The following is a 14327-nucleotide window of genomic DNA, read 5'->3' on the forward strand; positions in this document are numbered from 1 at the left end:
CTCTGATGCCGCCTGGCCTGCTGTGTTCATCCAGCTCTACACCTTGTTATCTCAGATTCTGCAGCATCCGCAGTTCCTACTATCTCTGACGATGATAGCTCTTTCTTTACTTCATTGAAAGCTATGGCTTTTCTATGACACCATTTCCAAACTGATCCTCTTTTAGGAATTGATTCAAAGGTGCTAGGATGGAGGCCAGGTTATGTATGAACCTTTCCTTAATAATTTACCAGACCAAGAAATGATCTAAGCACCTGGACGGACTTGGGAGCCAGGGCACGTTTGATTGCCCTCACTTTATCTTCCAACGGGCGTAACCCAGACTTGTCAACTCTGTAGCCCAAGCAGGTCAGTTGGGAGGCCGGGAACACAAATTTTTCCCTTCTTAGGTGTATGCCAGCTTGGAGAAATCGAAGTTCTCTAAGTGTTCTTTAGCAGTTTTCCCTGTTATCAGGTGTCATCTAGGTAATGGTGACCCGAGGTAGATCTTACAAAGTATTCTCTCTCGTCCAATGAAAAATTGATGATACCCCAAATGGCTGTCTCATATATTGGTGCAAACCCTTATAGGTTTAATTGTAGCATACCTCTGGCAATCCTGGTCTAAATCCAATTGCTTTTGACTCATGTCAAGCTTCGTGAAGGTCAGATCTCCTGGCAGCTTTGCATATTAATCCTCTTTCTAAGGGATTGGGTATTTATCCAACTGAAAAAAAAAACAGTTTACTGTTTGTTTAAAGTCCCCACAAAGGCGAATTGACCCATCGAGCTTCAAAATCAGTACTATTGTTCAGCAAATTGGACTTGTTTGATGGTTTATTTGCTTTCCAGCCTATTGATTTCTGCTTCTGCTTTTGCTGGTAAGGCAAATGGCACTGAGCAATATCATGGAATTGCTTCCTGGTCAACATGCAAAGTAGCATTGGCTTCTCTGATAGTCCCAAGATCTTCCTGGAAAGCTTTCGGGTATTTCGTTAGGACTTTGCACAGGCAGCCATTTTCTAATTGAAAAATGTTGAGCCAATCCAAGTGAATCTCTTGCAACCAAATCTGCCCATTTAGCTTGGGCCTGAACCTTTTACTACAATCACTAGTAACTGAACCAGCTGCCTCTCATAAGGGACCAGATGGAAGTTGTACCCTTAATCTGTAAATGTTCCCTGGTATAGGCTCTCAAATTGCCGAGAAAAAGCAATATCATCTCAGATTTAGAGGAGGCTTGGGGTCATAATATTCCTTATCTAGGTCAGTCAATTCTTGAAAGGTTTTAATATCTGGTGCCTCAAGGAAGGTGAGGTTCCTAATGACAGAAAAAGCTGCAGCTCCACAGGCTGTCGGGAGAATTACTTGTTTCTCATCAACCACAATATCATTTGCCTGGAAAAAATAAAACATTCTTTTCACATACTGGGCCCAGTCCTCAACAACAGGGTTGAATAAATTAAGCTTCCCAAAGAAAGGCATGATGTAAGAAATGCTAACTCCAACTTCAGAAATGACTGTTGTGAATGAGTTTCTTCAGGACCATGCTTTAATCTTGTTGCCACTGAAATAACTCCACAGAGGCAGGCATCCCATCACCTTTATTTATAAATGAACAGTCCTTGATTGTAGTGGTGCCCAATACAGTATCAGGCACCAGAGAGTCAATACCCTGTTCAACCTTTTCTGTCAGCCAGGCTCCCAGATTAACTGCCCCAATCAGGGAATTCATATTCTCTGAGGTCCAGCTGGCTGAATGTGTTACAATCAATACACCATACACTTGCAAGTACTCCACAATCTCATCCTTAATAATGGACTCTTACCAATGACCAAGATCAAGCTAACTGGCCTATATTTTTTTATCTTCTGTCTCCCTTCTTCTGAAACAGGGGTGTTACATTAACCATTTTTCAGTCTTCTGGGACCCTTCCTGAATGCAATGATTCCTGAAAGATCACTGCCAATGCCTCTACAATCTCCTTAGCTATCTTCTTCAGAATTCTGGAGCGTAGTCCTAGAGTCATAGAGATATACAGCGTTGAAACAGACCCTTCGATCCGACTCGTCCATGCCGACCAGATATCCTAAATTAATCTAGTCCCATTTGCCACGATTTGGCCCCTATCCCACCAAACACTTCCTCTTCATATACCCATCCAGATGCCTTTTAAATGTTCTATTGTACCAGCCTCCACCATTTCCTCTGGCAGCTCACTCCATACACACAACATCCTCTGCGTGAAGAAGTTGTCCCTTAGTTCCCTTTTAAATCTTTCCTCTCTCACCTTAAACCTACTAGTTTTAGACTCCTACCCTGGGGAAAAGGCCTTATCCATGCCCCCTAGTCTGGTCCAGGTGAATTATCCACATTCAGACCTAGCAGCTTCTCCAGCACCTTCTCCTTAGTGATGACCAACACACTCCTCTCTGCTCCCTGACCCTCTTGAAGTTCTAGAATGCTGCTGGCATCTTCCTTTGTGAAAACTGATGTAAAGTATCTATTCAGTTTTTCTGCTGTTTCTTTGATTCTCCATTACTACTTCTCCAGCCTCATTTTCCTGTGATCCAGTGTCCACTCTTACTTCTCTCTTACCTTTTAGCTATCTAAAAGTGTCTATTCCCTTGAATAGACTATCCCGGTTACAACTACATTTCTCTTTTTTCCCCTATTTTGAATGGCTCCCTGTACCTCAGTGCTATGGTCAAATGGCTTACTCTCCCTACAGCCTCCACTCTCATCCACACAGGGAGCAAGAATCTCAGACAACAAGGTGCAGGACTGGATGAACACAGCAGGCCAAGCAGCATCATAGGAGCAGAGAGGCTTTTGACGTTTCGGGCCTAGACCCTTCATCAGAAAAGGGGGAGGGGAAGGGGGTTCTGAAATAAATAGGGAGGGAGTGGGAGGCGGATAGAAGATGGATACGAGAGGGTTGCAGTGGGAGAGAGATCCCTTGAGGTTTGTCCAGAGGCAAGAATCTCAAACCTGTTAGACAAGCTCAAGGGCTGAACCTCATTCAGCACTACCTCCTGGATCCCTCTACTGCCTTGATCATAGTCACACCCTCCTGTCCCTGACAACTGACCGAATTTGAGGTAGTTAATCAAAGGGATGTGACTGCCCCTAAAACACAACATCCAAGTAACCTTCCCCCTCGTTAATGAGTTGCAGTGTTTGGAGCTCAGACTGCAGCTCATTAACTCTGAGCCAGAGTTCCTGAACAACCGACACTTGCTACAGATGTGGTTACTGCAAACTACCATGGGGTCCAGTAGTTCCCACATCATGTGAATAAAACATCTTTTATTTACTTAGTTCTTAATTTAATTTTTGAAGATTTCTTACTGGTCTTTTAGCTTGTAACATGTAAATATTTCCCCTGTTTTTCTTCAACCTGGACGTAACTTACAATAGACGGTCAAATTAGTAGCTATTACCAGCCAATGAACTTGTGGTTTTCCTGTGATGTCACTCTCTTTTTGCTGGACTCCCAATCCTGAGGTTCAATTTATCCTGTAAAAACAACCTTCCAATCTATGAGTCCAAAAAGCAAACAAACTGCACCACTTCCCTTCTGCACCGAATTCCTAAGCTGCATGCCATGCATGCCTTGAATGTGATTTCTCCTTCTTGACTATGCGCAGCTCACAGTAACCCCCAGCCTTTGTGTTGCATTATTATCTCTGCATACTCTGACATTTCGACTCTCCCTGTATTTTCATTCAAGCCCTTTATTATCATAGAATCCCTACAGTGTGAAGACAGGCCCTTCGGCCCAACAAGTCCACACTGACCCTCTGAAGAACATCCCACCCAGACCCATTCCCCCTACTCATGTAACCCACCTAATCTACACACCTCTGAATGCTATGGGCAATTTAGCATGGTCAATCCACATAACCTGCACATCTTTAGACTGTAGGAGGAAACCAGAGCACTTAACAGAAATTCATGGCAGACACGGGGAGAATGTGTAAACTCCACGCAGACAGCCACCTGAGGCAAGAATCAAACTGGGTCCCTGGCGCTGTGAGGCAGCAGTACTAACCACTGAGTTACCGTGCTGCCCCACATCGCTGTGAATGTTCCCATTTACCCCCTGAGCTCACAGCCTTGTAAATTGCCATCTATTAGTCTCCTCACATTGAGGCCAAGATGATTGTAATAGTGAGAATCTCCCCTCCTGTTCCCTCCTATGCTCCAAGATCTCCTGCGTCTCTCTGGAATTACCCCTTTCAGCATGACCATTCCCTCAGTAACCCTGTGTACAGGACCCCAACCCCAGATACGAGCTTTCCACTTTCCCCAGGACTGCACATTCTTCCCTCTGATGAGCCCCCTCAACATTAATGTCCAAGTCTCAGAATGACTTGTGACACCAGCCGCCCCAGATAGGTAACTCTGTAGCCTCTGACTGGGCTGTAATCCCTGGAGTGGTTTCACTTGACCCACAACACTGACGGTGACCCAGTACCTGGACTGCGGATACACAGAGCTCCAGACTGTCATCAACCAAGCACCTGACTGACCATGACCAACCCCCTCAAATGAGATCAGACAAGATTCTTGACTAAGTGTGGTAGAACCCCTTTCTAACCATAGACCTCCTTTACTCCAATAAGGATCGGCCACCTTTGATTTTTAGACATGGCATTTGATTGAAACACTTGTAGTGTGTTTGCATGTGCTGGAAGATGGTGTAGGTGTGAAATTGCCAAAGCCCAGTACCATACAGTGACGGATCCACCCCCTTTGACTGTTGAGTGCTCTGAATCACCACAACCTTCCTGCCTGTCCATCCACTCCAAACAGCAATGCAAGCTGTAGAGACTGACACTGAGACTGTAAGTTATTCCTGAGCAGCCTGTGTGCTGAAAAGCAATGGAAGTCACAGAGGCTGGCATCCTTGAAGTCAGTGCAAAGTTGATCCTAAAAGGGCAATTCTTAATTTTAGAATAGTGTCATTGGTTCTGGACTCACCCACAAGAGGAAACAAACCAATCTTTCCTCATAAAGCAATCTACTCATTCCCAGAGTCAATCTAGAAAAACCACATCTGAACTGCCTCCAATGTACATCTGTACTTAAATCAGGAGGCCAAAACTGCGCACAGTATTCAAAATGTGGTCTCACCAATGCCCTTTTAAATTGAACCATAACATCATTATTTTTAAATTGTAAAAAGTTAAGGGTCTGCACAGCCCCCTGTGGGACCCTTCTCATTACATTCTGCCAATCTGATAAAGAAGCCTTTTTGCATACTCTGTTTTCTTCCAGCCAACCAATCTTCTAACCATGCTAGTATGTTATTCCCTGAACTGTGAGCTCTCAGTTTGCACAATAACTTTTTATGTGGCACCTTGTCAAGTGCCTCCTAGAAAGCCAAAAACAGTACATCAATGGGCTTCCCTTTAGTACTATGAAAATGTTACAGTAACAATAAGCTATTCAGTCCATTGTGTGCATGCTGAAAAGACTTGCCATCTGTTCTAATCCCAGTTAGTAACACCTGATCCATAACCTTGCAGATTACAGGGCTGTAGGTGAAAATCAGGTACCTTTTCAATGAGTTGAAGGTTCCTGTCTCATCCACCAATTTGGGGAACAAATTCAAGACACTCACCAGCCTCTGGATGAAAATGCTTTATCTCATGTCCCTTCTAATCTTTCTCCCAATCACCTGTTAATTGACCTCTCCATTTGGAGAAGCAGGTTTACCCTGTCCACGCTATCCAAGCCTCTCTTTATTTTGTTCACCTCAATTAAGCCACCCTTCAACCTCCTCTGTTCTAGGGAAAACAAACCTAGCCTATCCAGTCATTCTTCATAGTTGCAAATTTCAAACCCTGGCAACCCTGTGATGTGGTGACCAGAACTGTGCATAAAACTCCAGCGCAAGCCTAACCAGTATTTTAAATAGTTCCAACATGACATCCTTATTTTTGTATTCGATATTTTGTCCAATGAAGGAAAGTATCCCATATGCCTTCTTTACCACCTAATCCACCTGTTCTGCCAGCTTCAAGGACCTACGGATATGCCCCCTGAGGGGGTCACTCCTTCAACCTTTCTCAGTACCATCCCATTACTAAAACCCACAAACCAACAACCACCCTGCGACAGCTACTGACGAATGTAAAGGATCCTGTACCCATGACCATTAAAACTAACGTAATATACAAAATACTATGCAAGGACTGTGAGAAACATTACATAGGCCAAACTGGAAGAAAACTGACAATTAATCCACGAACACCAAATGGCCACCAAGAGACATGACCAATTCTCACTGGTCTCAATACACACAGACAAAGAAGGGCACGAATTTGACTGGGACAACACATGCATAATAGCACAAGCTAAACGGAGACATGCCACGGAATTCCAGGAGGTCTGGCATTCCAACCAGAACTCCATCAATGAACACATTGAGCTGGACCCGATATACAAACCACTGAAAAACAGAACCAAAAGTAATGCCAACCACCCCAGGAAACTGAGGCATATAAACAACAAGCGGGACAGAACACCAACGCTTCACCAGAGGTGCACTGACAATGTTACCTAGCAGGATGACAAAACATCTGCATTCAATGCACCAGCTCGGCGAGCAAGTCTATAACCTCGTCCACAACCCAAACTACAAATCTTCTCAAAAACTTTCAAATAAGGCTTAGTCAGCACAGCTTCATCAAGTGGAGGTCATATTTAATAAATCTGTTAGAATTCTTTGCGGAGGTAATGAGAAAGTAAGACAAAGGAGAGACAGTGGACTGGATCTATTTGGATTTCCAGAAGGCCTTTGACAATGTGCCTCTCAGGAAGCTGATAAATAGTGAGAATGCGGTAAGCAGCAAGAAATGTGTTGTTTGCAAGAGATCAGTCTGAAGGAGGTAAGCGGGAACATAGGAGAGAAACTAAAGACAGGTGTGAGGTCAGTGCTCAGGCATACGGAATCCTGAGAGGATGTTTGATCCAGTGAGCTCAGGGAAGGAAAGGATGTGGTCGAGGCAGCTGATTACAGGGTTTCAGTCTTACTGATTAGTTCCTTTTACATGTTGGAAGTGAGGGTGGAAGAGGTTAAAAGGGAAGTTTAAAAAGATGGTTTGCAATCAAGAAGATAAGCTGGAGTTGCAGACCTGAAATGTTAACTCTGTCTCTATCCACAACTACTGTTGGACTTGCTGAGTATTTTCAGCATTTTCCGTTTTTATTTCAGATTTTCATCATACACAATATTTTCACTTTGTAAAAGAAACTCAGTGGTGAGTAGCTTTGGCAGATAGAAGAGGACACAATGGTACTTGAAATAATCCAGCCAGATATGAAAGAATAACTAAATCTTTCAAGGCTGTATCTTAGATTTAAGTGAACAGCAAGAGTTGAGGACAGTACTGGTGGAGTGGCCAGGATCAGAGAGAGCAATCATTATAATGTGGATTAGAGCATAAAAGGTCAAGGTGAGGAGGTAATTGAAAGATCACTTGCTGAAAAAATTTTATGCTCAATGGCATTTTGAAACTGTAGTTGTAAGCGAATTGGGAAGAACTCCCTGTTCTTCTTCTTAATAGTGCTGTGGAATATTTTACCTGATAGAGACCTCTGACAGTGCAGCACCCCCTCAGCACTGACCCTCTGACAGTGCGGCACTCCCTTGGCACTGACCCTCTGACAGTGCAGCACTCCCTCAGCACTGATCCTCCGACAGTGCGGCACTCCCTCAGCACTGATCCTCTGACAGTGTGGCACTGCCTCAACACTGACCTTCTGACAGTGCAGTGCTCCCTCAGTACTGATCTTCCAACAGTACAACACTCTCTCAATATTATCCTCTGATAATGCAGCATTCCCTCAGTACTTACTCTCTGACAGTGCAGTACCCTCTAATGTGACCCTCTGACAATGTGGCAGTTCCTCAGTCCTGACTCTCTGACAGTGTAGCATGCCCTCAGGACTGACCCTGTGACAACGCGGTACTTCCTCAGTACTAGGGCAGCAGATGCAAAGGAACACCAGCACCTGCACTTTTACCAAACTGCTCACTATCCTGACTTGCAAATATATCACCATTCCTTCAATGTCACTGGGTTAAAATCCTGGGACTCCCTCCTTCATGGCATCATGCGTCTATATACAACATATGTGGTGCAGCGGTTCAAGAAAACAGTTCACCACAACCTTCTCAAGGACTTCTAGGGATAGGCAATAAATACTGGCCTGGTAAACAATGTCCACATCCCATGACACAAACAATCAGATGGAGTGGCTTCAATGAAAGTTTGTTATCTCCTTGGCAACTGTTGCAGTCCAAATTCAATATGATAGAGGGCAGACAGTACTAAGATTTGAAACTTATTTTACACAGGATATTGAGCAGAGAATAAACATGCAGAGTGCAACCAGTGACTACCTGGAGTGGAAACTCAGTCAGCGGAAGGAGAAGCGGAATCAGTTGAACAAAGACTTGGAGGATCTGATGCTAGAACATGCTGAACTAAAGTTTGACCCCAACAAGACGATAGCCAGGTACAAGCTGCTCATTGCAACCCTTTCGGAGAGCTTGTTTTGCAGCCTTTGTTATCTCATCACCTGTTTTGAAATGTCTTTCAGGAATTGCCCCCAGAGGTCTCTCCCTGGAGGCGATGGCTTGTGGTATTATCGCTAAATCCAGAGAATGAAAACCTGAGTTTGAATATCGCCACAGTGGATGGTGAAATTTGAATCCAATTAAAAGTCTGAAATTAAGAATCTAGCTATAACCTTGAAACCACTGTCAATTGTTGGAAAAACCCATCTGGTTCACTCATGTCCTTCAGGGAAGGAAATCTGCCATCCTTACTTGGTCCAGCCTACATTTGACTCCAGACCCACTGCAATGTGGTTGACTCTGGGGCAATTAGGGATGGGCAATAAATGCTGGCCTAGCCAGCGATGCTGACATCCCATGAATGAATAAAAAAATTTCCAAAAGTTCACCCTTAGCGCTGACTCCAGAAATACCCTCTACACAAACAACGTAATATTCTTTGCCCTACAGCTATTTCTCATTCTTTGCTTCCTTCCCCCTTGTGTATAGGAACAGAACAAAGCTGCTGAACTTTCAGCTGCTCCACCATCAATTAGATCATAGTTGATCTGTATCTTAAAATATAATTTTACGCTTTTACTCGCGATAACAAGAGAAAATGTACTCATATATGAGTAAAGCTTTCAGGAGTGCAGATTTAAAGTTGAAATTTTCCAACAGAGAATATAGAAATGGCAATGCTGCAGGTAACAGAGAAACAGTGAAACTAAGGGCTGTCATTCAGGAGAGAACAAGCCATGGGCTGAGTGCAGGCAGAGTACAAGCTTGACAGATCACAGAGCAGGTGTCCACTAGAATTAAGCACCTTAAAACCTTGCTTTGAACAGAAGGTCAATGAAGTGATGTCACCTATCCCAACAGCCTCGGATGCACACGTATGCATGATCATTGCTGCAGACATTAGATTGGAGATCTTAAGAGTGAAATGACGGAAAGCGACTGGCCCGGATGGAGTCCCTGGCCGTGCACTCAGATCCTGGCTGGACCAGCTGGAGAGAGTATTTGCAAACACCTTTAACCTCCCCTTACTGCGATTTGAAGTCCCCACCTGCTTCAAAAAGACCACCGTTATCCCAATGCCAAAGAAAAATCATACAATGTGCCTCAATGACTATCACCCAGTGGCACTGACCCCCATAATTGTGAAGTGCTTCAACAGGTTAGTCATGGCTCACACCAAATTCAGCCTATCAAATTGCCTTGATCCTCGTCAATTCGCCTACAATGCAACAGATCCATGGCAGATGCTATCTCCCTGGCCCTACACTAATCCCTGGAACATCTGGATAACTAGGATACCTACATCAGTTCTGAGGAAGGGTCACCGGACCTGAAACGTTAACTCTGTTTTCTCCTTCACAGATGCTGCCAGACCTGCTGAGCTTTTCCAGCAACTTTGTTTTTGTTCCTATTTATAGCATCCACAGTTCTTTCGGTTTTTACCTCCATCAGGGTCCTACTTATTGAGTACAGCCTGCCTACACACCATAATTCCAAACAAAGTAATCTCTAAACTCCAAGACCTAGGTGGTCGTGCCCAAATTCAGCATGTCCACAAGGAATATTACCAACTTTTATTGATGCACCATAGAAAATATCCTATTTAGATGCATCATAGCATGGTATGGCAACTGCTCTTCCCAAGGCTCCAAAACTCATGAACACAGCCCAGTCCATCACTGACTCCAAAACTCATGAACACAGCCCAGTCCATCACTGAAACCAGCCTCCCATCCATTGATTCCACCTCATTTCCCACTGCCTCAGGAAAGCAACCAACATAATCAAAGACCCCTCACAACCCACTTATACTCTCTCCCACCCTCTTCCTGTGAACAGAAGGTATAAAAGTTGAATACACATATGAACAGATTCAAGAACAGCTTCTTCTCCACTGTTAACAGACTTTTGAACAGACCTCTTAAATGTTAATGTCTCTGTCTCTCTGCACCTTTTCTGCAGCTGTAATACTGTGTTCTGCTCTCAGTTTTGCTACCCTGATGCACTTTGCATGGTCTGATTGGCACGCAAAGCAATACTCTTCACTGTATCTCGGTACATGTGACAACAATAAAGCAAACTCAAATTCCAAATTCTATTTCATTGCAATAACCGCTAATTTCCCATTGTAATGTGAAGAGGCTATGCGACAAAATGATTCTGTTAAAAAGAATGTACTAACCTATATTCAGTAGCAGCTGGGAGAAGCCAGCAATTATTGTTGCCTCAGATGGTTTTGACTGATTTGGTGTTATTCTTTGTGTTTTCATCTTGTCAGCCTGACCATTTTAAAGGCGGGTACAGAACAACAGTTGAAGCTTGAAAAGGAGAAGCTTGCGATGGTGTTAACGCAGCTGTGTAACAGTGAACGTCTCCTCTTGTCCATTGAGAGTGGGATTGACAACTTGTACTACTCCCTGTATGGCATTCCTGGTACCACTGAGGTCTGTACTATACCACTGAGTAACATCATTTTCATTCTCTTATAGTGAAAGAAAACGTTCAGCATTATATTTAACATTCTCTCAACCACAATACTGATGCGCAACACTTACCTAGATGAATGCAGATTAAACAACACTCAAGACATTTGACACCATCCAGGACAAAGCAGCCCATTTGATTGGCACGACATCCACAAGCATTCACTCCCTTCACCACCGATGCTCAGTAGCAGCAGTGTGTACTATCTACAAAATGCACTGCAGAAATTCACCAAAAATCCTCAAACCCACGATCACTTCCACCCAGAAGGACAAGGGCAGCAGATACATGGGACCACCACCACCTTCAAGTTCCCCTCCAAACCACTCACCATCCTGACTTGAAAATATATTGTCATTCCTTCACTGGCACTGGGCCAAAATCCTAGAACTCCCTCCCTAATGGCATTGTGGGTCAACCCACAGTAGGTGGACTGTTGCGTTCAAGAAGTCAGTTCACCACCACCTTCTCAAGTGCAACAAGGAATGGGCAATAAATGCTGGTCAGCCAGCAACACCCACATCCCACAAATGAATAATTTTAAAAATGCTTTATGTACAATAAAAATCAAAAGAACTGTGAATGGTGTAAATCAGGAACAAAAACAGAAGTTGCTGGAAATGCTCAGCAGGTCTGGCAGCATCTGTAAAGAAAAAAAATCAGTCTTAACGTTTCAGGTCCGGTGACCAGGTCACCAGGTTACTCCGATGCTGCCAGACCTGCTGAGCTTTTCCAGCAACTTCTATTTTTGTTCATGTACTATAACTGGGTCAATTAACACTGTTGGAACTGGAGGAGGCTATTCTATCCTCCAGCCCTGCCATTCAATTAGGTCACAGCTGGTGAATACCCTCAACTTTATTTAACCGACTGTGATCATCTCTCCTGAGCCCCTAGTGCAACAAACATCCATCTATTTCAGTTTTTAAAGTTCCATTTTCCCCGGTATTCAAAAGTCTTTTGGTAGAAAAGTGCATGGTGATTGGTGAATTTTTGCTGCTGTCCATTTAAAGCTGAGGTGATGACAGTGTTGAAAATTGTAAGTGGACTGCCCACACATTACTGCTGTGAGACCATAAGATATGGGAGCAGAGGTAGGCCATTCAACCCATCAAATCTGCTCCACCATACAATGAGATCACAGCTGATTTGATAATCTTCAGTGCCACTTTCCTGCATTTGCCTTATGACACTTGATTCCCTTAACCGAAGAAAAATTTGTCCATCTAAGCTTTTAACGTATGTAATGACCCAGCCTCAACAGACCTCTGCAGTAAAGAATTCCACAGATTCACTACATTCTGAAAGAAGAAATTCCTCCTCATCTCTGTTTTACATAGGTGGGGTTCTGAGATTATACCCCCCTGGTCCTAAAGTCTGCCACAAGGAGTAACAAAGTCTGCACACCTACCTGTCAAATCCGTGACTACTGGTGGTCCTTTCATCCTCATGCAGGTAGGAGCTTAATGGGGTTCAGTTTCACACACACTGAATCTCACTAGGGTACGGGTCCCACACACACTGACTGTCACTGGGGTACAGTCCCACACACACTGACTCTCACTGGGGTACAGTCCCACACACACTGACTCTCACTGAGGTACGGGTCTCACACACACTGACTCTCACTGGGATACAGGTCCCACACACACTGATTCTTACTGGGGTACGGCTCCCACACACACTGACCCTCACTGGGGTACGGGTTCTACACACACACTGACCCTCACTGGGGTACGGGTTCTACAAGTGCTGACTCTCACTGGGGTACAGTTCCACATACACTGATTCTCACTGGGGTACAGTTTTGCAAATACATTCCCTGACCCCAGCCCATCCCACACCCTTGACCTGAAGACATTTTGAATCAATTTGTTCATCCATGTTATGATACACCTCTACAGCAGCTGTTCTGTCCCAGAGGGAGGGAAACTAACTCTGTGCACAAGAGCCCTCATCTTATTTGTGTAGAAATTTTATTGTACATTTAGTTGATTTCTTCTGCAGGGAACGTTTACTGCACTTTAATTTTGGTGAATGATACCTGAATAGGAAGCATGATTTTCTGAAGTGTATGATTCTCAGGATTTTCTGTTTCATTTACCTCAGTCATCGGACATGAGCGTCGCTGGCTGGGCCCAGCATTTATCGCCCGTCCACTGTTGGCTTTGAGAAGGTGGGGGTGAGCTGCCTTTTTGAACCGCTGCATTCCACCTGCTGTGGGTTGACCCACAATGCCATTAGGGAGGGAATTCCAGGATTTTGATCTACCAATAGTGAAGGAACAGCAATATATTTCCAAGTCAGGACGGTGAGCAGCTTGGAGGGGAATTTGCAGGTGGTAGTGTTCCCATGTATCTGCTGCCCTTGTCCTTCTCAATGGAAATGATTATGGGTTTGGAAGGGGCTGTCTGAAGATTCTTGGCAAATTTCTGCAGTGCACCGTGTAAATGGCACACACTGCTGCTATTGAGTGTCAGTGGTGGAGGGAGTGGATCTTTGTGGATGTGGTGCCAATCAAGCGGCTGCTTTGTCCTGGACGGTGTCAAGCTTCTTGAGTGTTGTTGGAGCTGCACCCAACCAGACAAGTGAGGTGTATTCCATCATACTCCTGACTTGTGCCTTGTAGATAGTGGACAGGAGGTGAGTTACTTGCCACAGTATTCCTGCTCTTGTAGCCACTATATTTACATGGCAAGTCCAGTTGAGTTTCTGATCAATGATAACACCCAGGATGTTGATAGTGGGGGATTCAGTGATGGTAACTCCACTGAATGGCAAGGGGCGGTGGTTAGATCGTCTCTTATCGGAGATGGTCAGTGCTTGTGCTGAATGGACCTGTACCTACAGTAAACAATCTAGCTGGCTGTATTTTGTGTCTCAGATTTCTACTGGCGAACCACAAGACACCTATGAGAAGTTACAAATCTGTGAGGAGAAATTAATTTTCTTGGAGAACAAAGTTAGAAACTTCGTTGTTGATGAATGGATGTTAACCGAACAAGAGAAGGTAATGTGCAATTGTGTTTCCATGCATCTCATCGTCTCCCTGGTCTGAACAGTCTTCAATGTGTGAGTGAGAGGTTTGTCCTGTCTTTAGGCCTTTAGATTTTGGTAGGCATAAGGAATACACTAAATGAGGAAACTTTAAAAGTTGTAGAAGGGCAAAAGACTTCCAGAGTAGGCAGAAAAAGTAATTCATTGGTCCTCAGCTGTATAAATGCAAACTCTACATTCCAAAGTATTGACAGTGAATCTCCTCTCAGCCAG

The 14327-nt window shown here is 44.1% G+C and overlaps 1 protein-coding gene across 1 annotated transcript in view; it reads left to right on the top strand.

Annotated features, from left to right (window-relative positions):
* LOC109916781 (coiled-coil domain-containing protein 183) overlaps positions 1-14327 on the top strand; it is a 69544-nt gene that overhangs the window by 49881 nt on the left and 5336 nt on the right. Inside the window, exons 9-11 of the mRNA XM_048613337.1 lie at positions 8352-8512; positions 10852-11017; positions 13942-14067. Coding sequence (XP_048469294.1) covers positions 8352-8512; positions 10852-11017; positions 13942-14067 — 453 coding nt within the window. The remainder of the gene's footprint in view (positions 1-8351; positions 8513-10851; positions 11018-13941; positions 14068-14327) is intronic.

Source organism: Rhincodon typus, chromosome 28, assembly GCF_021869965.1.
Source record: "Rhincodon typus isolate 14 chromosome 28, sRhiTyp1.1, whole genome shotgun sequence".
Classification (NCBI taxonomy): Eukaryota; Metazoa; Chordata; class Chondrichthyes; order Orectolobiformes; family Rhincodontidae; genus Rhincodon; species Rhincodon typus.